This window comes from Akebia trifoliata, chromosome 4 (assembly GCF_017979445.1).
Source record: "Akebia trifoliata isolate Shusen 1 chromosome 4, ASM1797944v1, whole genome shotgun sequence".
NCBI classification, from domain to species: domain Eukaryota; kingdom Viridiplantae; phylum Streptophyta; class Magnoliopsida; order Ranunculales; family Lardizabalaceae; genus Akebia; species Akebia trifoliata.
This window is the reverse complement of record NC_141378.1, coordinates 10,568,704-10,593,375: the sequence shown is the minus strand read 5'-3', so window position 1 is coordinate 10,593,375 and position 24,672 is coordinate 10,568,704. Positions and strand designations below refer to the sequence as shown.

Here is a 24,672-nt window from a genome sequence, read left to right as displayed (position 1 = left end):
GAAAGACAATAAAATGGGGTTGTGTACTCTCCTGTCTCAATATTTATATATCACAAAATTGCAACAATCATAAATCCGTGGGGTATAAAGAGAGTGGAGTCTAATGTTGTATTTTATTATATGAGTTAGAGGGGGTTTACTGAAAATGGGAGGGGGGAGGAGAGGAAAGACAATAAATGAAATTGTGTGGACCCAATACATTTGTCTTAATCTTTATACTCCCAAAACTATAGTTAAATGAAGCCTACAAATGAGAGGAAAGCCAATCAAATTTAAAGGAGAAGAAGATGAAAGATAATAAAGTGGGATTGTGTGAATCCCACTCATTTGTCTAGATTTTTATACCTCATTCAACTACAATTTTGTTGGATAAACCTCTCATTAGAGTTATAATTTTGTAGGGTCTATTTTATTTCGTTTACTCTTAACCCTGTCTCCAACTTTACTATATTTTATTTTTCAACTCACTTCATTGTTTATCATGTTTTACCATTTTAGCCCTAATTTTTTTAATAATGCACCTTCATTTTTATTTTAGTTTTTTACATTTACCTCCTTAACTCAAAAGACGATGCTCATGTACAGGGAACTCTAGTACCATTATATTGAGAGAAGGAGTAGAAGTGGTTTGTCACAAAAATTTGGGTCTCACAAATTATGGTCATCTTGATAAAAAAAACTAAAATTGCAATTATACAATCTTATAATCACGTTAGTAAGTAACCAAAATTTTTAAAATATAATTTTTTACCATCTAATCTTCATAGCCCCCTTTAATTAATATCTTAAATTTCACGTAAGTCCTATTGATACACTCACGTTTGCACATCACCTTCAAGTAATATATAATTTTATGAGTAAACGTTTACCAATCTACATTACGATAAGAGGAAAAAATACAATTATCAAGAAAATATACATTACGAGATAAAAAGACTCAATTCAACATATGTTGAGGTGAGATGAGCTCATGGTTTTAAAAAATCTTGAGAGAATGAAATATCTTGTTTAAGATGCACAACGTGTGAACAAGTGTATTTGACTCCTTTGATATTCTGGAAATGTTGGTCGAATCAATAAAACTTGTTTGGGTCAACAAGGTTTTCGATATTTTTGATTAAATAAAAATAATTAAATTTGAATGATTTAGATATTTATTATGTAAATATAAAATTGATTTTTGAATGAGTATCTTTTAATTCAACCTATCAAAATTATTATTATATGAATATAAATATATATTAATAAATAATTGTAAACTGTCTTAAACGAGCTATATCGTCAAAGGCGAGATGACTCGCGAGTGTTAATCCGGTATCTTAAGGGACGATACGTTACGAAACTGAATACCGGATTTTAAAACCATGGACGAAATATCTGGTTTTAAAACGGTTTTGAAACCATGGATGGTCTTAACTTGTAACGCTCGAATAAATCTAGGGTTTTAAAACCTTGTTTGATTTTCTCTCACTCCTACTTCTTTTCCAACTCTCCCCGAATCGATAAAAGTTAGGGCTAGGTTGAAGCTGGTTTTCTTTCCTCTCCAAACCCTAGTTTTCGGAATCCATGGCGTGTGTTTACATCCCTGTTCAGAACTCTGAGGAGGAGGTGAGAGTAGCTCTCGATCAACTTCCGCTCGACGCATCGGACATTCTCGACATCCTAAAGGCCGAACAAGCCCCTCTCGATCTCTGGCTGATCATTGCGGTCTATTTCATATTCTCTCCTCTTAATTTTTTTTTAAGTATTCTGTAAAAAAAAAATGTTTTTTTTGTTTGGATTTTTTTAGTTAATTTTGTTACAATTAAGGAAAATGTGTTTGGATCGGAACTCATGCAGATATTTGATGTTTTGGATGATTTGATTGAAACTGCAACCCACTTGTGATGGAATGGCAAATTTTAGTTACAAATTCTGTTCGCATTATGCTAATTGGATTGGAAATGTGTTTGGATTTGAACTCATGCGGATATTTGATGTTTTGGCTGATTTGATTGAAACTGTGACCGTCTTGTGATGAATTGGCAAATTTTAGTTACAAATTCTGTTCGAATTATGCTAATTGGATTGAAAATGTGTTTGGATTGGAACTCATGCAGATATTTGATGTTTTGGCTGACTTGATTGAAACTGGGACAATCTTCGTGATGAACTGGCAAATTTTAGTTACAAATGATGTTCAAATTATGCTAATTGGATCGAACTTTTTTTTTGAATCATGACAATTGTTTCTCTTAATCAAATCATGACAAAGCATCTTTATATGCCCAAAACACAACAAGAATAGAATTTTTTGGTATTTCTCCAAAGCCACCATTTGGTTAGGATGGTATTGTAAGCATGAGTTGTGAATGCCTTTCTTGTGGAGACAGAATCATAAGGATCTTAAGGAACATGCTTCCCCCCTGTAGACATTAGATGAGAATCATTCTCAATGATTGATTGATTCAACGGTGAAAGTGGTAAAACCATACATTTGCATTGTTGGTTGTTCTTTAATTTACGTGTTTCATGATTTGGGTTAGATGCAAGATGGAGGAGTTGAAATGGTGCTTATGTTGACGATGTACTAGACGATCATCATTGGGTTCCAATCCTGTTATTTTTTGTATTTCAAGGGCTTTTGTCATCTTTCATTGCTCATTAAAGAGGAAGCTTGAATGGTTTAATTGCAAAAGAGGAGTTGGTATGGGCTCTTGGTTTTTACAATCTCCAACCTGCCACATATAATTTGTTGATGAATGAAGAAAATTGTTTTATGCAAGACTTCGTGCTCTCTGGTATTAGAGGGTGCTAATACTCGGAAGGATATTCACAATCTTGGAGAATTTGTTATCTACTTGTTGGGCTAGGATCATCTATTTGTTGATTTTAGGAATTAATTTTTTTTTTTTTGGCTAGTTGTCTGTCTAATTTTGTTGCTTTATGTTTTGGCAATGAGACCTCAATGCCTTTTCTCAAGCCCTCATGGTGTTCTGAATTGGGTACTGATAATTTAATACATCTCGCACCTTTTAAATTAGAATCCTTACTTATCACATATTTTAGTGTACTACCCTCAGTGTGTATAAAACTGAAAGCAGGGATTTCCTGTCTGATACATATTTTTTTAATGTTCCATTCAGCGAGCAAATTCTTTCTTGAAATTATGTCCATTGGCTTTCAAATTTCTCTTCTTTTCTTTTCAACACCTCATAGTAACTTCTGAAAGTCATTAAAATTTGTCAGTTATACGCCTTGGCAAATTTCATTTCTTATCTATATTTCGTTTTGGTATGCAGAGGGAATACTTCAAACAAGGAAAAGTTGAACAGTTCCTACAAATTTTGGAGGAAGGCTCCAGTCCTGGTACTTTTGTTTCTTCACTGACATGAATGATTTCCTTTCTTTTCATGTTGTGCTCTAGAACAATATGATAGAACAAGTGGCCATATTTCATCTGACAGCTTGTGTTAATGTCGATATGGTGCTATTTTGTCAAACATTTTACTTGTTTTCTGATTCTTATATTTTTGTTGTGTGTTGCAGAAATTGACGAATACTATGCAGATGTGAGATATGAACGCATTGCAATCCTAAATGCTTTGGGTGCCTATTATAGTTACCTTGGGAAGATTGAGACAAAGCAGAGAGAAAAAGATGAGCATTTTATTTTGGCTACACAGTACTACAACAAAGCATCGAGGATTGACATGCATGAGCCTTCTACTTGGGTTGGCAAAGGTTATTATATTTCACCTTTTTCTGTGAAGTTCTATGCTTAATTGAAATCGGTGCTTTTAAAATGTTTATTGTGAACTTTTGGACATATTCATAATGAGGGCCATAGCCATTTTAGTGAACTGAAACTGCCCAACTAATGATTGGTAATTGGTAAATATCTCAATCCACTTTCTTTTGGGTCTTCTTCTCACTCTTTGGGACTGCAATTGGCCTTTGTTAGACATGTCCAAATCTTCTCAATTGATTTTCTCTTAGTTTATTGCCTGTTGGAGCTACTCGTAAATTTACGGGACTTCTTCTTTCTAGGTATCTAGACTAAATTTACACTCCAATGCACTTAGTATAGGTTCCACTTATTCTAAAGCCCTTGGACATCAAAACACCTCCAAATTTCTATCTTTTTTTGTGCACCAACAGGAGATTGATTATGTAAATAAACAAAAATGGGGAAAAAATTCACATGTTCCTCTCAAGAAATCTCAGTACTAATACCTATTTCAAAAATATAAAAAATAAAAAATAAAAAAAATCTCAGTACCATTCTGTTGTTCACAGGTCAGCTTTTACTGGCTAAAGGTGATCTCGAACAGGCATCTGCTGCATTTAAGATTGTATTGGATGGAGATCGTGAAAATATTCCTGCTCTTCTTGGTCAGGTACACTTTGTTTGCAAACAAACTCTTCATGCCAGTCATAGAGCTTGTGAGTAATTCCCCGACAGATTAGCATAATAACCTAAAAAGCTGATTCTGCTCAATAAGACAGTAGTCTGCTTTGTATTATCATATGTTCTGTAATGATATCCATTGGCAAGTTTCATAAAATTATATTCAATAATTCTTTTGTATATTTCTTATTTTATGAAGTTTTTGCGTCTCAATATCCCATATTGGGTCCAAAGCCCATCTTTTCTAACTAAATACCCAGCTTACCTTCTAGAATAAATCGGCCCTTCATTTTTCCTCTTTTGTAGATAATTCTTCCCTATGTAGTGTTCTCTTTGCTCTACATTACTGGTCCTAACTCCTAAGTCCGGATGAAGGAGAAGGGTTGGAAATCGGTGTAAAAATTCACCATCCCCTAACATCCTGAACAGAGTTGAATGGACGAACATGATATCAAATCTTCATAATAAGGCTTAGCGCTTTATTGAAGAAATTAAAATAAGTATACAATATAATAGAAACAGGAGGTCGAGGTGACCAACCTAACACAGTGGACAATAACGAGGAGCCAAAACAGATGCAAATCAAAACGAAACTATGCTTCTTTGTGAAACAAGGATTGCCATATGTATATTAGATCATTACAAATCACACTTCTGAAGTTGTTGTGCAAAGGTGTCAATTGGTATTCAGGTGGAGACCCAACTTTTCCACATGTGGGGCCTTAGTGTGTTGTCCAAGGTAGGTTTTTTTTTTTTGTTTAGTCAGCAGTTTGGGAAAGGATTCAAACGATAGATCTGTTGATAAAGAGGGGTTTTTGTGGTCCAAATGTTTGTTGTATGTGCATGAATAAGAAGGAATCATCTAATCATTTGCTTATTCATTGCGGGGTTGCAAAGGTGGCGTGGGGTCATTTTCTTTCGTTGTTCGGAGTGGTGTGTTGCCCTCCTCATTCGGTTAGAGAAGTCTTATTTGAATGGCTTCAGTTGGGGTTGGGCTTTTGCCATTCCAAGAAGTTGATCCGGAGTTTTGTCCCGTTTGCGATTACTTGGGGCATTTGGAAAGAAAGAAACATGAGAACTTTTGAAGGAGAGACTCAGTCTACTCAAGAGTTGATTGTTTCGGTTCTTGGGCTCTTGTTTTATTGGTGCAAGGTATTCAAAGAGTTCAAAGGGTGTTTTTTGAGGACTTTTTAGTCCGGTGGGAGAATGTTTGTAACATTGTAGCTCCCTAGTTTTCTTCTCGCTATTTTCGTTGTTGTTTTTGTTCTTCTCTTTTGGGAAGTCTCCTCGACCTTCCCTTTGTTGTATTTTTCATTCTATCTATCATAAAAAAAAAAAAAAAAAACAAATAAGATTATATCCAATCCTATGGGGTCAAGGGGGACCTTCCAAAGATCAGAGGCACAATGAAAAACAGCAAATATAAACACCATCCTACCCCATTAACATGGCCTCATCTGTTTAGTCCAAACAAATACATATATATATATATATATATATATATATATTAATCTTTAGACTTTTTTCCATCATATTCTCTATTTTTTTTTGGTTAAATCATGTTCTCTATTTCTCCATCTATTTTTTATGTTCCTTCTAAACAAATCAGCACCTTCATTTACTGTAGGCTTGTGTTCTGTTTAATCGGGGACGCTATACTGATTCTTTGGAACTATATAAGGTTTGTTTTTTTTACTTCTGTTACAGTAGGTACTTGGCAACTGATATAACTTCTCTTAGTTTGCAACACCTATTGTTGGACATTATCTTAGTTCTGAACTCAATGTCTGATATCTATATTGACTTGGTTTGTTTACGAACTTTGTTCAGAGGGTCTTGCTAGTGCATCCTGGTTGTCCTGCGGCTGTAAGACTTGGTATAGGTCTTTGTCGCTACAAACTTGGTCAGTTTGATAGGGCTAGACAGGCCTTTCAGCGTGTTCTGCAGGCAAGTGAATTATTAAATACATGTGCTGATGCATTTATTTGTTAACAAAGTATGTTACCAAAATTGCACTTAGTTCATTATGTTTTGCAATTTTCTAATTGCAGTTGGATCCAGAAAATGTTGAGGCTCTTGTGGCACTTGGAACCATGGATTTGCAAACAAATGAACGTGAGTTCTGTCAGAAGATTGTAATTGCATCTAAATTTTTTAATGCCTACTAATGTAGTACTAACTTATAATTTTGACTGTACTTTGGATCCATTCGTATTTGCTAATATAGTATTATATTATTTTGTTATAGCTGATGGAATTTGCAAAGGAATGCAAAAAATGCAACGAGCTTTCGAGATACATCCATACTGTGTAATGGCTTTGAATCATTTAGCAAACCACTTCTTCTTCACTGGTCAACATTTTCTAGTTGAACAACTATCTGAGACTGCACTTGCTGCAAGCGATCATGGGTTGATGAAGTCGCATTCGTACTATAACTTGGCAAGGTCATACCATAGCAAGGTGTGAAAACAATCCCTTTCTATTATCATATGTGCTTTTGTTTCTTGCATTGAAGGTAATAATGCTATAACTTTTATTGTAGGGTGATTATGAAAAAGCTGGACGATTCTACATGGCCTCTGTAAAGGAAAGTAATAGGCCTCACGACTTTGTGTTACCTCACTATGGTAAGTAATGGAATTCATTCAATGCAAAGTCATGAGGCTTCATTTTCCCAACTATTGAAATTCATTATGTTTTACCATTTGTAATTATTATGTTTTGCATGCTTTTATACGGTTTTTTTCCTGTTTCGTTTGATCGGTTTGAGCAATTAGGGAAGGTACACAATTATTGTTCCTTTCGTTTTACAAATTGAATAATGTTATTTCTCCTTCTGTTTCTTTCCTCTTGAGGTTTGAAGTTGAGAGACAAGCATGCTCTGTGGATTTAGTGGCAAATATATAGTGCATTGGTGGCTCTGAGTCTGTGGATGTAGTTGATGGTTTCCTGATGATGAACCACTTAAAAATTCTTGTTTCTCTCTCTCTCTCTCTCTTATTTTCTCTTTAAGATCTAAGATCTGAGAGAGCTGGAAAGAATGGAACAAAAGGATTTGTTTTAGGGAAACAGGACACTTCAGGAAGTGTTTATCAGCATTTTAGGCTTTCTATTTGGTGTAAGCTCTTTGATAAGTTTAGGGGGTTGTTCTTTGAGGATTTTCTGTTTAGATGGGAATTTATGTGTTTAGATACGGGCTAGAAGTGATCTGAATGATTTTAATAAGGTAGTACTTCTTTTCTCTTAACGAAATTAAATTTGCACTTAGCAAAAAGGAAAAAAAAGAAGAAGTCTGGTAATTTTATGCCTCTGTAAACATTTATTACATGCATTGATGACAATTACGACTTCTCAATACACTAAAGAGATGAAGGACAGCACTACTGAGGCTGTCTTTTACAGCAGAGCTGCAATTTTATATTATTATTTGCATGGGTATTATTGGTTTTTTTTGTGGTTCATTTCAGTTCTTCATCCTCACCATGTTGCAATTTGGTTTACTCTCCAATAGGTTTGGGACAGGTCCAGCTGAAGTTGGGAGATCTTAGAAGTTCACTTACCAACTTCGAAAAGGTCTTGGAGGTTTACCCTGAAAATACTGAAAGTTTGAAAGTGAGTGACACAGAATAAAAAAAAGTTGACATTGGCATTTTAGTTCTCAATCCATGTAAAATTTCTCCCTTTAGCATTTAATTAGTTGATTTATCTCTCCTTACAACAGGCTGTTGGGCATATCTATGTTCAGCTTGGCCAGGCTGAAAAGGCCCTGGAATTCTTCCGTAAAGCGGCAAGAATCGATCCACGAGATACACAGGTATACTAGTCGCTGTTTTTTTTGGTATATTTTTATTTTGTATGCTAAGATACCTCTTCATAGATGCATATGCATATTGATAATGGAATTGCATACGGCAGTTATGTTGTAGGAAAAGCTTTATGAGTACATTTGCTAGGAATGCTTTGATTTGAGAATGAACACACTGTGAAATGGGGGAAATACTATAACTTTGAAGAAACACATCCATTGAAAATGACTGAAGATTACATTAATTTTATTTATTCGTGAATGCAACACATTGGATCTCTCTTTTATTTGTCTAGGTTGTTAAAAACTGGTTACTTATATTCATAATTCTTTCTTTTGCATAAAAGGTTAGTAGCTAAATTCTTGTCTAGACTTGACCTATTAAAAAAAAAGCTTGTCTAGACTTGATTCCATAGGTTGTTTCAGTCCAGAATATCTGGCTTTCATCTGCTTTCAGTTCCCTACTTCTCGTTATTTTCTTGCTAAACTTGGGTTTTCCTAGATTTTTGATATCCATAGTCTAGGGCTGTCAATGGATCGGATTGGGTTTGATTTGGTAACGATCCAATTTGGATCGGATCAGATTCGGGATTGATCTGATAGATCGGTTCAGATTGGATTTTTATCGGAACTCGATATTAGGATTTAGGTCCGATCCATTAACAATCAGACCAGGTCTGGATTGGGCCAAACCCTACTTAATATACAAAATCTAAATAAACTTTATATATGTCAACAAATATATAATATTATTTATATACATTCTAACATATTATCAGATCGGGACATGGTTGATCCAGATTCAATCCAATAAGATATCGGGGTGAAACCTTATTTGATTGGATCCTTATCGAAATCCAAAACATCGATCAAGACCCGAAGTTGTCGGATCGGAACAGATTGGATTTCGGGTCTGATCCAATCCATTGACAGCACTACCATAGTCTAAAAGTTAGATTATCGAGGTGATGTCCTACCTACCTGTTAAGGGTGATTTATCTCTTGAAACGTTTAATGGCTATGATGTCGGGCCTGTGGGAGAAAGGTGTTGGTTGAATGAATATTTTGGACACATTTTCTCTCTCTTGTAAAGATTCCCAGTTCATTTAAATCCAACTGATATGCAGGCATTTCTGGAGCTGGGTGAATTGTTAATTTCGTCTGACACTGGAGCTGCATTGGAAGCCTTCAGAACGGTAAGAGTTTTTCCTTTGTTACTTTCACCATTATTGCTGATGTTGCTTATTTTGTTTGGAAGGGATTTCTGAACTCTCATGTGAACTTTTGGGGCATTACCGTGTCTATAACTTTAGACCGATGATTGATATTTACAGTGTTGAATTGTTGTAGAGAGTGGGCTATTCTTACTTGGGTTGTCATATTTGAGTTTCTAATGTAATGCTATATTGTAGGCCTAAATACTGTTGAAATAAATAGGTTCTTATGTGAGTTTGTCACACTTGTCTAGACTTATGCAGGTTTGCCTGACAAATGCATATGATTGGTTTATATACGTGTTATCGAAACACTCGTAAAAAAGTGTTGACGGAAATGTTCAGCTGTTATGTTGAATGTTTTGGCCCCTTAGAGAGATGCAGTATTGTGTTCAAAATGTGCATATATTTGGTGGCAAGTGTGATTGATGAGCCATGCAAATATTTTGCAGCATATTTGATGTTGTTAGATTAGCTTTGAACTTTATGAGGTGTGTACGATGCGGTTTGTCTCCATTACCCATTTCCATAATGACTATTTCAATGTTTAAACAATATAATATATGAATAAATTTTATTTATTCATGAATGCAACTTGTGATAGTGCATTTTCAATGTGAGAAGTAATCTGTGATGCCTTACATATAAAAAAGTAATATAATGCTCTGATACATTTTTCTTATCTATTTGCATGAATCATTGCTTTTAGTTTCCTATGTAATTTAGACTTTCTATGGTCTGATAGGCACGAAGTCTTCTTCAAAAGAGTGGTGAAGGAGTACCAATTGAACTGCTAAACAATATTGGAGTTCTTCATTTTGAAAGGGGAGAGTTTGAGGTTTGCAAAACAGAATTTCCTCCAGAATTTTTTTTTTGTAGGATCACACTTCTAATGGAGTAATAGAATCTGTGGATATGATCGATGAGAAAAGATTATTAAGTTTCACTGAAACCTCTTATTTATCCTATTACCTTAACAGTTCTATTTTATTCGGTTTAATATTTATTGTCATTGTCGTCCAAGCCTTATCCCAAAGATTTGGGGTTGGATGCATAGTGACAAAAATCTGTGATTTTTTTGAAAATGTCACGATTAAATCACAATTTTTTCAAAAGATAACGATTAATTGTGATTTTGTCAACAATTTTTTGAAAAAAATCACAAAATATTTTTATTTTAGTATTTTTTAAATGTTATTTTATCATTTAGTATATGAAATACATTTTTTGTTACACTTTTTATATTTAAAAAAAAATATTTTTATTTTAAAATTTATCCAATGTTTTCCTGACTTCATCAATCTTTTTCTGATTTTTTCCGAAGCTTTCTATTGCCAAATTATTCCCGAACCGACTTTGTCACTACATGAACAAATCTTGTTCCTTCATTCAATTCTCTCTAGAGCCACGTCTTCTGTTATTGAAAATGTGAATATCTGCTTCACTTCCCCAGTCCACATTGTTTTGGCTATTTCTCTCTCTCTTTTGGAACCTTCAACTCGTATATTCCTTCTAACTAGGTCTGTAAAACTGGCCTTTGTTGAACATGCCCAAACCATCTCAATCGTCTTTGGGCTAGAGAAGCTACTCTTATATTTTCTCGAATGGGTTACTGTTCTTAATATATATATATATTGCTGCATATAAGTGCTTACTCCAAACATGTATTCACTTTCCATTGTTTGTTATTTCTCAGCCGGCTGAACAGACTTTCAAGGAAGCTTTGGGTGATGGCATTTGGTTTTCTTTGATGGAGGGTAAAATAAGTCCTACTTTGGATTCTGGAGCCTATGCTCATCGATACAATGACATGCAATTATTTCAACGAATTGAAGAAGAAGGCATTTCTGTGGAGCTACCATGGGATAAAGTCACAACACTATTTAATTATGCCCGATTACTTGAGCAATTGCATGACACTGGGAAAGCAAGTCTCTTATACCGGCTAATCCTGTTCAAGGTCTCTCTCTCCCTCATTCATATAGCATATTATTCAACTGTTGTTTGATGTACAAATGCAGATAAATGAGGGGTCATTGAGGACACTTCTTACAAGTACTTATGATGTGTGGCATGATAAATAGAAAAAACAACAGGTTTTTATTCAATAAATGCTTTGTATTATATACATATTTCATTTTTCCAAAGAAAAAACACAATTACACTTGAGGACGAAGAATGACAAGATTACCTTTTAGGCCTGTAATGTACAACCAGCATTTTTCTCTCAAAAAAGTTTTGTCTAAATAGTGAAATTTTCCCCCTCTGCAGATCTCTTTTGGAAATTTGTATGGTACCACAAAACATAAAAGAATTCTTTGTGAGAAAAGCTTTTATTTGAAAGTTTTCAATGGAAAAAACATTTAGCTGGAAATTGTTTCTAAGAAACTTAATTAAAAGAAATTGAACAACACAGATAGCTATAACACTATCAATTTGTATTTCTTAATGTCTCCCCGTTACGTATGCGCACACGTATAGCTTCAAATACGCAGACTATTCATCTCAGCTTGACCACAAGACTATAACTTGTCTCCGTTTAAGGCTTCTTGAAGTCAACTGGTAGTTGATCCTCTCGTCTAATGGATAGAATACAGATTGGAGGCTAATATGTTCTTTACTTCTTGGTGAATGATAATAATGTTTTTTGGCCAGCATTCGAAAAAAATGTTGTTTTCTGGTTGATAACAATTTGCTTAAATTTTAAAAGATTTGATGAGTCTCGATAATGAGTTAGTACATACTTAATGGAGTTTGATGTGGCTGTAAGTTGTGATCAACCATCAAATTGTTATTATTAGTTTGCTGCATTATACTGCATCTAAGCCTTTTGTAATTGATAAAAATGCTTGAGGGTTAGTATATTTCTAGTAATGATCAACTGACCCATTTGTTCTAACGTGTTTCTGCTTTTCCTCCCCTTTCCTTTTATGCAGTTTCCGAACTATATAGATGCTTATCTGAGGCTTGCTGCAATTGCTAAATCTCGAAATAATAATCTACTAAGCATAGAATTGGTATTTTATCTCATCTTTGGTATCCTTACATCGATTATTCCTTTCTTGAATTTTTCTGTGTCCTTGTTGTAATTAGATGTTTTTTTTTTCATCCTCGTAGATTGGGGAAGCTCTTAAGGTGGATGACAAGTGTCCGAATGCTCTTTCAATGCTTGCTAACTTGGAGCTTAAGAGTGATGACTGGGTAAAGGCAAAAGAGACCTTCCGTGCTGCTAGAGAAGTAACTGATGGGAAGGATTCTTATGCCACTATTTCCTTGGTAGGTGTATTCATCAAATTCATATTTCTTTACATCAGATATGCCCCTCCATCTTCTTGAATATGCATGTCATTTCAATCTTCATTTGAGCTGGTGATCGCGCTTTATATATTGAAGAAAAGGAGATGCATTTTAGTTGTTGTTGTTGTTTATCCATTTTGGGGATTGCTTCTCTATATGATAGCCCCTGACATGGATCATGTGGAAATCTTGCATATTATTCATTACATCTTTCTACGTAATTTATTATCTTGTTTTGAATTTGTAGGGGAATTGGAACTACTTTGCTGCTGTCCGTTCTGAGAAAAGAGGTCCTAAATTGGAAGCCACTCATCTCGAAAAAGCGAAGGAGCTCTACACAAAAGTATGCTTCGCCCCCCCACCCCCCTTCTTTTTTTCTTTTCTTTTTTCAGGATTAGTAAAAATGGAATATGATGTGCTATCCCACTTTGTTTTCAAACCCCTAAATATCATTATTTTCACCATTTTTCTCCGCATATGTTCCACATTTTGGTATACCAGATCATCAAATTACAGATCTCGAGGCATTGATTCAAGTAACTTTTACATCAACAAAACACGCATAAATGGATGCCAAAAAAATCTGTCAAAAGTTCATAAATTTCTTAGGAACATAACACTCATAGAAAAGATAAATTTTGATGGGATTGTCGCCAAGTGCTTACGTCAGAAGTAGATGAAACCCTGGGACAAAGGCTCTGATACCATGCCGATTTTATGAACGACTTAGAACAATATGCTCTATTTATGTTAAGAGGAAAACATAAGAATTACAAGTATACCCATAACTACATATTTGCACCAAACTAATATCCTAAAACTACTTAAGACACACTAACACTCTTTACTTATTTTTTTAGTTGATCTTTAAGATGGTTCTTTGCGTTTTCTATGGAAAATTCTGAAATCTGATGTAAGGAAATATATTAGAGTTGCAACATGCATCTTTGAATTTTTCTTTCTATGCAGGCTCTGGTTCAACATCCTGCAAATTTATATGCTGCCAATGGTGCTGGAGTAATCTTGGCTGAGAAAGGCCACTTCGATGTTTCAAAAGATATATTTACACAGGTCAGCTGAGCTGATTATTCTTGTTCTTGGTCATGATGAGAATCGTTACCTCCATAGTTAAAGAGTGCTGATGAACTCTTTCTGATGTGTAGGTTCAAGAAGCTGCGAGCGGAAGCATTTTTGTCCAAATGCCGGATGTGTGGGTTAATTTGGCACATGTTTATTTTGCGCAGGGTCATTTTGCCTTGGCTGTGAAAATGGCAAGTGAATCTTTTTTTTGAGCTGCTATTGGCACCCCATTTTTTTTACTTATTACACCCCAATTCCTTAGATTATTTATCACACCTTAGTTAAAGATTAAAACACACCATTCAAATATTACAGAAGTTCGGTTCAAGTTCTTAATTTAACATTGCAAAGCATTATAACACATTCAAACTACTTCAGCAGTTGTTTACATTTAGGATTAGGCTCATATAAAATCCTAAATCTAACAAATAGAAATCTAAAGAAAAAAAACAGAGAGAGTTTCTATTGGCACCCCAACCTTTTCTTATTCTCAACTATTGTTTTTTTAATTCTAATTGGGGTGTGATAAGTAAAAGTTGGGGGTGCCAATAGCAGCTCTCTCTCTCTCTCTCTCTCTCTTCTTTAATTTTTTTATATATAAGCTATTCATTTTTTTGTCCTTTTATGCATGCACTTATGGTGATGACTGACCCTTGCTGTTTTTCAGTATCAAAACTGTTTGCGGAAGTTCTTCTATAATACCGACAGTCAGATTCTTCTATATCTAGCACGCACTCATTACGAGGCCGAGCAATGGCAAGACTGCAAAAAGACTTTGCTTAGAGCCATCCACATGGCTCCTTCAAATTACACACTAGCGTTTGATGCAGGTGTTGCAATGCAAAAATTCTCAGCATTTACGCTACAAAAGACAAAGAGGACTGCTGATGAGGTCAGTCAATGCAATCATCCCTTCCAGTTACTCTCTTCTTTGTTTTTCCTAATAGCCTTACAATTTCTTCATTACCTCATTTATCTTTGAAGTTTTTTTTGGCAGAGTTTCTTAAAATTGGAACACGAACACTAAAATGGCCTGACCCTGGCCTTGTATTTTTGAAATATTAAAGTGAATATGCAGAATTGTAGACATTTGACACAATTATTAGACATAATAACAACTATGCCACCATAACTTGAGATATGAGTTCTACTCTCTGAATAATCCAATCTTACACTTGCATATCCGGGATGAACATACAAAAAAAAAAAAAATAATCTGGGATGAACATGTAGTTTCTTAATGTGTGTGAGGCTGTTTACTCACCATTTGACAAAGAATCGCGAGATCCAGAACAGTGTTCCATTCCTATACATAGGGATGGTGTCTACGTGGCACATTTGAATTGGAGAATATACACATTGGGCTGCGCACAAGGCTTGGTTAGGAGCCTGAGGTGTTTTAAAGTCCAACTGAAGCGTGCGACATAGACACCGTTCCTATTTTATAGGAACGGGACATCGTGTTGGATCTTGAGTCTTTGACAAATGGGACAAATGAGAAGCTGATTTCATCCTTGCATCTGGATTTGTGTATGAGTAGTATTATTTCATGCTCATTCATCCAAAAACGCCTATAAAAGAAATTAGAAACTTCATTCATCTTTATCAATCCATTTACTTCCATAACTGTTAGGTTGGGAATCATGAGGAGTTGAATGCACATTCTCTCGTTAGTCCTGTCCAATGGAGTTTCATTGAGAATTCTCTTCAATACTGTAGGTACGCGCAACGGTATCAGAGTTGAAGAATGCTGTTCGTTTATTTAGTCGGTTGTCTGCTGCATCCAGCCATCACTTCCATGGGTTTGATGAGAAGAAAATAGAAACTCATGTTGGATACTGCAAACATTTACTTGAGGCTGCAAAAGTTCACTGTGAGGCAGCTGAGCGTGAAGAGCAGCAGAATCGGCAGAGACTAGAAGTTGCTCGTCAGGTGTCATTGGCTGAGGAAGCCCGTCGTAAAGCTGAAGAACAGAGGAAATTTCAGGTCTGGTTTTATACAATTTCATCATGCCTCTTATAGTTATGATTATCATTGAGAATTAGGACAGATATTTGGCTATCACATACTGATATGGTGTTCTTGTGGATTCCTACTGCGTAAAACAGTTGGAAAGGAGAAAGCAAGAGGATGAGCTAAAGCAAGTGATGCAACAGGAAGAACATTTTGAGCGTGTAAAGGTAAGATGTCCTAGCTGTTCGGTTTTTAGCGTAGTTTTCTTCATGTTGAACATGATATAGGCATGTGTATCGATGTCTCGAGCATATATGGTTTCTCTGGCACAACACCTTAGAGAAGCCTGAAATGCTGACATCTCTGTACACATGTATAATGATGGAATATTTTAGTTACATTTTACTTAAGTTTTTTTTTTAAATAACTACATTTGGTTTAACTCTGTGTTGAGATGTGTGTTGGGATATGTTTGTGTCAATATGCACCGTACATGCATTGGACATGCCAAAACCCTGAAGTGTCATGTCCATTGTTACATATTTCGTTCAGCATTAATTTTGAAATTTAGTTTCGCTATGAATGTTGATGTCTAAGTTTTTATGTAGGTGCCCTCACATGTATAATAATTAAAAAGAGTTAGGCATGCATGCGGTTTGTATTTCTGTGAGGTGAGGTATAAGCCTCTGATAGAAAAAAAAAAACTTATAAAAAATCTACAAAATAATGGAATAAATAAGAACAAGAATTTATGAGATCTTTTTCTTGATTTAACATTACTGATGTGCTCTTCTTTTTCTTGACATACCATAAAAATCAGTTAACTTGAGATAGGATTTTTAGAACATGTCTAATATTGCATGATGTCCATAAAGCTAAATTCTCCTGCAGTTGAAATCTTTATTATTTATTACTTGTTTTATCTATGTAACTTCAATTCAGTAATTATAATGCTGATTTGGTTTGCCAACCTAAATTTATTGATAACAAATAGACAAGGTATGTTTTTTGGTAAGCTAATGATGTTGATGATAATGGCCTGTTACAGGTTGATGACTTACTTGAGGGCCCATTGATTTCTTCAAATCAGCTATTTTATTTTCCTACCCCCCCGTGAATTTCATGTTTTGAGTTATGATTCTAGTATTTTGGTTTCTCTACCATTATAAAATTGTGTCACATGGAAACAATTCTACCTGTTGCTACTTAGCCTATATGCTAGATTTCTTAATATTAGTGAGAAATAATTTGATTTAAATCTTATTCATTAAGATTATTTCGAAGATAGAATCTAAATGGGACATGCACATGGGAACATAAACTTTTGTGATTACTTCAAATTACATGGTTGGAACCACACTCAAAGATTGGGCATTTCCCATTCAGATAGGTACATTTTTTTTCTTCCCATTTCTGTGTATGTATTTAAGTTGAGACTTAAGGTTTGCCTAATTCCTCGAGCATTAAGTCATAGTTAGGAGGGGTAGGCATCTTGTAAACAAATTGAGCCTTAAACTTTAAAGCTAGAACCTTACTGCTCTCCTTGGGGATTGGGACGGGCGTAAACTTGACAAGCCTAAACACGAGATTTTTTGAACAATGTTAGTAATGCTTGGTAGTGTTCAACTCTGATAAGAAATGTTGCCTTGGTGGTGCGAGATAGGTCTCATAACAACTTGAAGATTCATAATCTTGGACTTGGATCTTCACTTGTGATATCCCAAAGATTAATGCATCCTACTATGGGTGTATTCAATAACTAAAAGAAACAATCCTTTTAGAGAAAAACAGAAAGAGATAGTGAAGGAGTTGTATGTTTAATGAGGGAGATCCCCATATTTAATACTACACATTACACATGCGATGAAGAATTGATTTTCAAATTTATATGAAAATTTAATGAACCTTTTTTTTTTTTGGGTGGTTGTTAACAAGGACACCTCACTTACATGCATATGAAAAAGTGCTTTTACATCAATGGAGAAAATTGTTTTGAGTCACTTTTTTCTTTATAGTGAGGCTCACCTCTCTTATCCTATAGTTATTAATGTTTCGTTTTTATGGATGAAAATTCCTGAAGTCTCTTCAATTAATGGGAGAAATCTCCTACATGAAGGTGTCAAATTAATTAGAAAGGAAGATAATACTTTAATTAAATTCAACAAATGAGGAAAGTCTCTCATATTCAAGTTTTCCCTTGTGGATATCTAATCCCAAGTTAGCTCGGTAGCCATGCTCATCATCTTGACCATATGATCTTTTACGAGTGTCCCTTATACCATTCTCGTACTCATAAACTCCTGAAGAAGTTTCTAGATGAAGCAGAAAAAATCCTTAAACATGCCTTGTGGGTTTTCCTTAGTTCTTTGGCATGTGTAGTGTTGAAAAATGATTGATTGCTAAATTCTTGGATAACTTACATTCACTTTGATTGTGTATTTATAGAGGTATGTCATAGCAAGATATTGTAAGGAGACAAATATAAAGAGCCTAAATTCTTAATTAACCTAAATCATTCTTATGATTTAAATATTCTAATCACCAATATTTCCTATCAATCAAAAAAAAAATAATCACCAATATTTCCTTCTATAAAGGATACTTATTCATATATGATAAATATATGATTTTCTATCATAGGCTTCCACTAATAATGAGATGCAGTGAGAATGATACAATGCATCTCATGTATCTTTGGTACGATGCATCTCATTCTCCAGCACCCTCCCACAATTGTATGTTCCTTTGAAGAAGGAACTTTCAATTGGTTCCATTGAAGAAATATTCTTGACTTCATTGAAAGGTTGTGATGATAGATGGTTGCAAATAATCAATCGTGCTTGATGATGGTCACTGCCTGTCTGTGAAGTCCATCACTGTCGCATCTTGCTCATTCTTGAGTCTATCGGAACTGGTAGCTCACTAGGTTAGGTCCATCATGGTCTTTTCCAAAAGTGTAAGAGTTAAGACAGTGTGACATACATAGAAGAACTCTCGTTGGAGATATTTTAGATTAAAAAAATAGGGTTCATGAGATATGATGGTGTCAAGTATAGATGTTTTTAGGAAGACATGATTTTTATTGGAAGTAAGTAAAATAGTGGTGAAGAGAAAAACAAGATTTAGGTCTATTGATAGCGGTGGCACCATCGCCGAAGAACGACATACCAAGGCCGTGCTCTCCGTAGAGCTTAGGCTCTGATACCATGTAGAAAATGATTTATTGATAAGTTCTTGGATTGTATATTTATAGAGGTTACATCATACCAAAATATGGAAAGGAAGCAAATATAAAGATATTAAATTCCTAATTAACCTAAAACATTCTTATTACTTAAATGTCATATAAAGGGTACTAATTCATATATGATAAATGTATGATTCTCCATCATAACCTTCCATTTATGATGAGATGCATTTACAATGATATGATGCATCTCATTCTCAACACGTAGAAGGAAGATGAGGCTTTTGAAGATCGTTTCTCATAGTCAAATCATTAAATGTTTTTCACTTGGCTTTTGATGCATGTATAGTTCATGATAATTAGTAATGGGAGATCTTGATGCAAGAGCATCCAAGGTGTGGAGCATTACCACACTGAGGTGGGCCTGTCTTGATTGATTAGATCCCTGGGCTATGAGATAAAGGGATTGATTCCGCCTTTCCTATTAGTCAGGGATTTTGGGGTAAATGGTTGGGTTTCCTTGCATCAAATAGTATCCAAGCAGGAGGTCTTGGGTTTGAGATTCTTCCAATGTGGGTGTATAATGCATGAACATTTTAGGTGTGGAACATCCCCACACCGAGGTTCTTGATCGACTAGAACCTTGACCTATGGGATTACAGGATTGATTCCACTTTCTCGTCAGTCACGACTTTTGGGATAAATGGTTGGGTCTCCTTGCGTCACATTTGCATGATAAAATAATTAGCATTGATAAGTTCTTACCTTTTTTATTTAATAATGATATTATTATTTTTTAACTCACATTTTAAAAATGGAATTTTTTGTGAAGGACTTCTCTGAAATATTTCTTCTACCTCAATCTAAATCTCTAGCCCCTTATGTACGACTTGCTTCTCAAAGATACAATATAAAAGTTAAGCTAATCCAATCAATCACATCCATAATAGAATCTTTAAGAACACTTTTGGATTATCTTTTTGATAATCAATTGCATGAAGATTATGAAGAATGGTATGACAACCACAACCGCTTTCATAATCCCGGACTTCTGCATTCTTCACCTCAGATATCCTAAACCTTAATATTTTGAGCACTTATGAGCCCACTCAATAAGACAATAACTAAAAGATCTAAATGAGTAATTGTTTGTTTAACTAGGGAGATCCACATATTTATACGATACATGAGTTGCAGAATGGACTCTCATTTATTTGAAAATTTTGTAAACTATTTTCTATTCTTTTTAGCGAGGAAATTCCCCACATGCGTGCATATGAAAAATGTGTTTTACATTAATGGAAATATTGTTAGTCACTTCTTATAGTGAGGCTCCCTCTCACATGCATTTAGTTAATGTGATTTCATATTACTGAATGAAAATTTCCTAAATCTCTTCAATTAATGAGAGAAATCTTTCATTTGCATGCGTGCAAATTAAATACGGAGGACGATAATCCTCTTACCCTATTCAATCAAAAAAGGAAAGTCTCGTATTCATGCATGTACATTAAATAAAGGGAACAAAAAAAATTCTACATTATTTTATCTTTTAGATGAACGGATCTTTTATATAAATGCATTCATGTTGTTTCACATATGTGAAATGAAAACTTCTAAGTTTTTTGGGGCTAGTGGCCAGTGTGGTGGTGGGTTTAGGTTGTGGTATCAACTCTCCATAAATTTTACCAACTTAGCTAAGTTGGCACATTCAAAAGGAAAACTTTAAAGTTTTTTTGAGGAAGTCCCTCATATTAATGCATGCTTATGCAAACATTCGTTTTTCCCTTTTTTAATAGACATGAATGCATGTGGTTTCATATTTATTTATTTATTTTTATGGGTAAGTTTTACTTGAACCCACAACCTCAACATTGCTTTGCAATGTGCAAACCAATGAGCGATGGGTCTAAGCCCATGTGGCTTTATATTAATTGGAAAAACTTATACCTGCATGTGATTTCTTCAAACTGGGGCTTGATACATGAGCACGTGACACTTGGGAGCGAAGGCGGATAATACAACACTCAACACTCCCCCTCACCCCTTCAAGGAGACTCGAACCTGTGACCTATTCAAACCTAGCGCTCTAATACCATGTTGACAAACCATTTGCCCCAAAAGACCGATTTGATGGGGAGATGTGCAATTATGGATATAAGAGGGTCACAAGACACTCAACACTCCCCTTCACCCATAAGGGTGGAAAATTCCTTCAAGGAGACTCGAACCCATGACCCATATGAACCTAGTGCTCTGATACCATGATAACGAACCATTCACCCCAAAAGACCGATCTGATTGGGGAGAGGCGCAACTATGAATATAAGAGGGTCATAGTTTGAACTGGGTCATGATATGTGAGCACCTGACACCTAGGGGCGGAGGTAGATAACATAACATTCTAACAATTATTGCTTTTGCCTAAACCAAGTTAATGGTTGTTAGATCATGTTGAAGTGAGACGGAGAGCATGGCATAGGAAGTGAGTTAGGGGGAAAAATGAGAGGATCTGAGGCTAGCTAAGAATTTATCAAGGAATGTGCTTTAATCTCAAGGAGATGAGATGTTCTTTGATCAGGAGGGCATCTCCTTTTAATGACTCCTGGAGTCTTATTGTTCATATTTGAATGGGATGCGAAAAGACGATGAAGCCTATAGCTTGTTATTGTTAATCATGTCGGCAATGCCATGTACCCAAGACATGGAAAATACGACGATGTAGTCACCAAGTCCAATGTGTTATTGACTCTATGTAGTCACCAAGTGCAATGTGTTATTGATTGACTCTTTCTCCATGAGTAATCCCACCGTGGTGCCATTGCCGGTTGTGAAATGTTTCCCCAGGCATTCTTGGGGGCAATTGCAGTGGGTTTTGTCCCCCCATTGAAGCAATTCTTTTTCTCACCCAATGCATATATCGGATACAATTTGTGAGCTACAGTGTGGCATCTTTTGTGGCACGTGCCACATTGCCAATTTGATGCAATATATCATGATTAGGCATGCATGTGATTTTAGCCATCATACTTGTCACTTTCCCTACTTTGTCATATTGCTTAGACCATGGTGTTCAATTGGAAATCTGCATGACACTCTGATTAGCTTCACTAGGTGTAGAAGTGGCATGTGGCATGATGAATGAGGCCAATATTTGCCATTGACTAGTATGGCATACTGTCCCACAATGTAATTCTTTGAAATTTGGTGTTCGTTTCATAGGTTTTGTATCAGCGAAATTGAAAAACATAAAATATTAGTGGGTGTTTGTGTCACAGACATCACCTTAGTGATTGAAAAAATATAAATATTAGTGGTTGTGTCCTAGATGTCACCTCAGTGTGAGCCAAGTGAACTTTTCCTACAATGGATGGGCTGTTTTTTTCCTTTGCTGACAACAAATTAGTGGGAAAAGATGGGCATGTAGAAATGTTCTTATTTTATTAGGCTTTCATCTGGCTGACTTGGCTCTGTACAGAATGCAACGGGGAATGGAGTCATTTAGCTGGACACGAATCTTTGGGATAAGGCTTTGTTGTTGTAGCTTTCATGTGGTTAAGATCTATCTGAATTTATCACATTGTAGTCGATGAAGATAGTATTGACATAATCAAAAGATTTGGTTAACATTCTTGCATGACCATGGGATACTCTTATTGGGTCGTTCATTACTTTTACCTTTCATGTGGAGGAATAAGATCTACATGGAGCTGCAACTTAAACCAAGTTTTGTAAAATCTTTCTCAAATTATTACTTAAGATGTCATTAATTGCTTTTATAGTGAGTTGATTTGTGGATCTCTCCCGAACCAATGCGTGTTTCATTGAATCTGCATTTGTGGTGTTGAAATTTTTTGACATATTTACAGGAACAATGGAAGAGTAGTACTCCTGCCTCCAAGCGAAAGGACAGATCCCAAGCTGACGATGAGGAGGGTGGGCGTAGCGAGAAGAGGAGAAGGAAAGGAGGCAAGAAGAGAAAGAGGGACAAGAAGTCAAATTATGATGAAGCTGAAGCTGACATGATGGATGATCACGAGGAAATGGAGGATGACATGATGAACAATCGGGAGGGCATGAATCAGACGAATGATCAGGAGGATGATGGGGCAGACAACGCTCAGGATCTTCTTGCTGCAGCTGGCCTTGAAGACTCTGATGCAGAGGAGGATGCGGTACCAAATTTTTTTTTTGAGAACTTCTATTGTCACACCAACTTTTGCTAATGCCACCCCCAAGATGTGTGCTAAATCTCTTGGTGATACATATGAATTGGGGTGGAGTTAGCAAAAATTGGTGTGGCAATAAAATCTCATTTTTTTACCGATCAAAAAAAAAAAAAATCTCATTTTTTTCCCTTCTCTTTTTGTTAGGCATTAGTATCTCATTCCACCGCCCATTAGTACTTGGGAGAATTACCAAAACGGTACACTATTCATTTTAATTTAAAAAATGGTAAATTACCTTTTTGGAATAAATTTATTATTACCAAAACGGTAAATTTGTAAAATGGATAGTATTTTTTTTCCTACTTTACAAAACGGTAAATACTTTTCCTGTTTTAGTTTTCAATAAAACAGTTAAAAAAAAGTTTTGTTTTATAAAACAGTGAATTCTTCCCACCCCCACTTTAGCAAAAATATTTTAATTCCAAAAATGGTAAATTACTGATTTCTGAATTAAAATGAACAGTGTGCCATTTTGGTAATTTTTCAATTTTCAGTGTATCTTTTGGTAAATCACCCTTGGTATTTTGCTAATACTCACTTATTATCATCTTGGAGAATCAACATGTTTGATACTTGGTCAGTTTCTCTAAGATTTGGTTATTTTTAACTTTTATTTTATTTTTATTTTTTTCCTGTTTTGGTGAAGGGTGCACCTTCGGCCGCAATAAACCGGCGGAGACGCGCATGGTCAGAATCCGATGAGGATGAGCCAACTGAGAGGCAGTTAGAGTCCACCCCAAATAGAGAGAATTCAGCCGAGTTGCCAGAAAGTGATGGAGAAGTCAGAGAGGAGAGAAACAAGCCGAACCAAGATACCGCTTATGAAGACGCTGATGAAGACGATGAAGATTGAGTTTTCAACAGAGTTTTACATTTACTGAGTAGCTCTGGTAATGTTTGTTTTATGCTCATATGAAGGTGTCAAGTATCGGCTCTGGATAGGGTAAGTTAAGACTGATTTCCTTTGCTTCTTGAAGGTGAAAACTCTTATTCTGTAAGAGATAAACATGGGATAACTTCATCTTGAAAACATTATGTTATTTACAACAGTTTTATTTTTGTTTTTCGTTTTTATAAGTAAAAATTTCATTAATATGTAAATAAATGGGAGGCGTTTTTATAAGTAAAAATTTCATTAATATGTAAATAAAGGGGAGGTCGAGATGACCAAACCCTCTACTACAGATCTAGATCTGAAGAAAGAGACAATTTTTGCAAAAAATAAAATAAAAATTGCGACGCTGATGGTTGTTTCGCTTGTTCCTGAAACAGATCAAGTTGACTCAGGCCTGAGTCATTTTTGAAAACATCTTGTTCTATGATCTTTACTTGACGGAGTACTGAAATAAAGGACTATTTCAATTGGGCATGAAACTTTCAAACAAAATCCTTCCTGCGAACACCTCTACGCTTGCATTTTAAGGGTAATTTACTTGTACCCATTCCACATTTTGGTGAATATTTGAGATTCCCTTTGATGTTTTCAAAATGATCATGGTTCTCTCTTTGACATC

The 24,672-nt window shown here is 35.3% G+C and overlaps 1 protein-coding gene across 2 annotated transcripts; it reads left to right on the top strand.

The window, feature by feature from the left end:
• The first annotated feature begins 1,397 nt into the window (after window positions 1-1,397).
• On the top strand, window positions 1,398-24,225 carry ELF8 (binding protein). 2 transcript variants are annotated; one of them, XM_086439399.1, is made up of 24 exons: window positions 1,399-1,707; window positions 3,282-3,348; window positions 3,529-3,723; window positions 4,279-4,379; window positions 6,018-6,071; window positions 6,221-6,337; window positions 6,442-6,505; window positions 6,639-6,853; window positions 6,936-7,020; window positions 7,905-8,005; window positions 8,115-8,207; window positions 9,326-9,394; window positions 10,158-10,250; window positions 11,109-11,372; window positions 12,349-12,429; window positions 12,530-12,688; window positions 12,957-13,052; window positions 13,679-13,780; window positions 13,873-13,980; window positions 14,457-14,681; window positions 15,509-15,775; window positions 15,898-15,969; window positions 22,799-23,104; window positions 23,805-24,225. In XM_086439399.1, exons 1-24 carry the CDS (start codon window positions 1,567-1,569, stop codon window positions 24,009-24,011), a joined length of 3,282 nt encoding a protein of 1,093 aa, XP_086295525.1. In that variant the 5' UTR covers window positions 1,399-1,566; the 3' UTR covers window positions 24,012-24,225. The 2 variants fall into 2 exon arrangements, with proteins under 2 accessions (XP_086295526.1, XP_086295525.1); XM_086439400.1 differs by lacking the exons at window positions 22,799-23,104; window positions 23,805-24,225 and adding an exon at window positions 16,791-17,005 and having other exon boundaries at window positions 1,398-1,707.
• The last annotated feature ends 447 nt before the right edge of the window (window positions 24,226-24,672 follow it).